General features: G+C 41.7%; 1 protein-coding gene across 1 annotated transcript; it reads left to right on the forward strand.

Moving 5' to 3' along the window:
* Window positions 1-602: 602 nt before the first annotated feature.
* Window positions 603-2447, forward strand: LOC147670620 (uncharacterized). The gene has a single exon (XM_086948121.1). It carries the CDS (start codon window positions 740-742, stop codon window positions 2051-2053), a length of 1314 nt encoding a protein of 437 aa, XP_086804247.1. The 5' UTR covers window positions 603-739; the 3' UTR covers window positions 2054-2447.
* The last annotated feature ends 398 nt before the right edge of the window (window positions 2448-2845 follow it).

A 2845-nucleotide genomic window follows, 5' to 3' on the forward strand; every position in this document is an offset into this window, starting at 1 on the left:
ACAGAACCGTCAAAAAGACTAATATCCCCGGTTTACAAGCGCAAGCTTTTGACTGCATCTCCTGTGATTCCGTGGAGAGAAAAGATTGTATAAAAGAAAAAAAAAATAAATGCTCTTTCTCAGATGTAATTTCGGCAAAGATGCTGGATTATCATTTTCAACATAGGACGATTTTCCCCCACCAGCTCTGTCTCTTGGGTTGATCCAAGTGGTTTCAAAGTGTTCTGTAACATACAAAGTCGACCATGTGCCTGTCTTAGCCATTGAGCAAAAAAACCATTTACTGGCTCAAAGTATAAAAGGGGCCAGTGTTACGCTATTGATAATTCATAAACCACCCTGGAAATGCCCTAATAACCTGTCATTACTTGTATGAACAAATATACCTACCAGGCAAACACTAAAGCCCAAAGACCTAATCAGTGCTTTTAGAACTCCTAAATCAAATGTGACAAACTAGAATCACTAAATGAGACTAATTAAACAAGAGAAAATTCACCCGGGCATAACTTGGAGAAAATGAATCCATGAGGGCATCTTAATAAATACAAGGGGCTCCTCGGTGAAAGTTAATGAGACAAGTTAGATCGGGGCCTTTAAAGGTAGGAAAATGATCTCCAGGAAAAAACTATAATCAGTTAAATACATATGTTAAGAAGAGCATCTGAAATGTATTTTAGAAGGTCATGCTGAGTTGTGACAAACAAGTACATGATCAGAAATCAAATTCAGTCTTAAGATGACAGGTATCCAGGAACAAACCCAACTTGGAGAAACAATCAACCCTAATAAGAGCAATGACTGTGAGAACAGCTTTAGTTATCAATCCCACCTCACTAAACATGAGGAAAGTAGTGCTGGACGAGAACCCTATCAGTGTCGTGAATGCCAGAAAGGCTTCACTCGCAAATCCAGCCTTACGGTACATGAAAGAACCCACACTGGGCTTAAACCGTATCAGTGCTCTGAAGGCTGTAAAAGCTTCAGTGCCATATCCAATCTCACTTTACATGAAAGAACTCACACTGGACTAAATCCGTATCAGTGCTCTGAAGGCTGTAAAAGCTTCAGTAGCAAATCCAATCTCACTGTACATGAAAGAACTCACACTGGACAAAAACCGTATCAGTGCTCTGAAGGCTGTAAAAGCTTCAGTACCAAATCCAATCTCACTTTACATGAAAGAACTCACACTGGACAAAATCCGTATCAGTGCTCTGAATGCTGTAAAAGTTTCACTTGCAAATCCTATCTCACTTTACATGAAAGAAACCACACTGGACAAAAACCGTATCAGTGCTCTGAATGCTTTAAAAGCTTCCATAGCAAATTCAATCTCACTGTACATGAAAGAAACCACACTGGACAAAAACCGTATCAGTGCTCTGAATGCTGTAAAAGCTTCCGTAGCAAAGCCAATCTCACTGTACATGAAAGAACCCACACTGGACAAAAACCGTATCAGTGCTCTGAATGCTGTAAAAGCTTCAGTCAGAAATCCAGCCTTACTGCACATGAGAGAACTCACACTGGGCAAAAACCGTATCAGTGCTCGGAATGCTGGAAAAGCTTCAGTATCCAATCCATTCTCACTTTACATGAAAGAGCCCACACTGGACAAAAACCTTATCAGTGCTCTGAATGCTGGAAAAACTTCAGTAGGAAATACAGCCTGACTGTACATGAGAGAACTCACACTGGACAAAAACCGTATCAGTGCTCTGAATGCTGGAAAAGCTTCAGTCAGAAATACAGCCTTACTATACATGAAAGATCCCACACTGGGTATAAACTGTATCAGTGCTCTGAATGCCAAAAAAGTTTCTGTTACAAATCCAGTTTAACTGTACATCAGAGAATCCATACTGGCCTCAAACCGTATCAGTGCTCTGAATGCTGTGAAAGCTTCAGGCAGAAATCCCACCTTACTGTACATGAGAAAACCCACACTGGGCAGAAACCCTATCAGTGTTCTGAATCCCAGAAAAGCTTCAGTCATAAAACAACTTTCACTCACCATGAGGGAACTCACACTGGGAAAAAACCTGATTAGCTCTCTGAATGTTGAAAAAGTCGGACATCTGGTCTCACTCAACCTGCGAGAACTTACCTGGAAAAAACCTCGCCATAGTTCTAAATGCCTGGGAAGGGTCTGCTGGAGATTCAGTTTCATTCAACATAAGAGAACCCACAACGAGAAAAAAAATGATCCGTGCTCTCAATGTGACTAAAACTTCAGTTGTAAATGTAACCTTTCTACATAAGAGAGACAATGTGGGAGAATTAAAGGTGCTTACGGTCAACCCTGAGGAGGAGCTTTCAGCATCGCAAAACCTTTACATGAAGCAACCACAGAGACTCCAGTCCATTGATTGTTCTACAAACTCTACTGAGAACAGCGCACAGCGAGCGATAGAAATGCTTGAATTAAACTCATTCCTTTGTAACTATTTGTGTCCTCATTCCATTCAGTGTGTTTTGTTCCCTGAGTGTTTATAAGCTGTGGCTCTGACCCTCAAAGGCCATTCGATCCTGAACTTTGAGGCCACACCCCCAAGGATCTGGAATCCACATAACCTCAAACGGTTTCCAGCGTTAATGAGCCTCACCAGGGGGCTGCAGCAGGAGTCCCTTTGTCATAGGTCTCTATGGGACCAACATCTGTTCTGGGCCACGTAGGGCTGATCATTGAGAAAAAAAAACTAAAGACGATGGAAGGACTGCTAGTTAATCTCAGCAACACCCCACCACATCATTCTCTAGTCTTTGTGCAACTACAGACAAGGCCAGCCATATGCAAACCATTCTTGGCTCCACTGTAAATGTGGGAAAACAGCCAATCTTT

The sequence above is a fragment of the Lissotriton vulgaris genome, unplaced genomic scaffold, assembly GCF_964263255.1.
Source record: "Lissotriton vulgaris unplaced genomic scaffold, aLisVul1.2 SCAFFOLD_519, whole genome shotgun sequence".
Taxonomy (NCBI): Eukaryota; Metazoa; Chordata; class Amphibia; order Caudata; family Salamandridae; genus Lissotriton; species Lissotriton vulgaris.

What these genes read in the sequence shown, in the direction of transcription:
- LOC147670620 (XM_086948121.1), top strand. Translation starts at nt 740, where the DNA reads ATGACAGGTATCCAGGAACAAACCCAACTTGGAGAAACAATCAACCCT.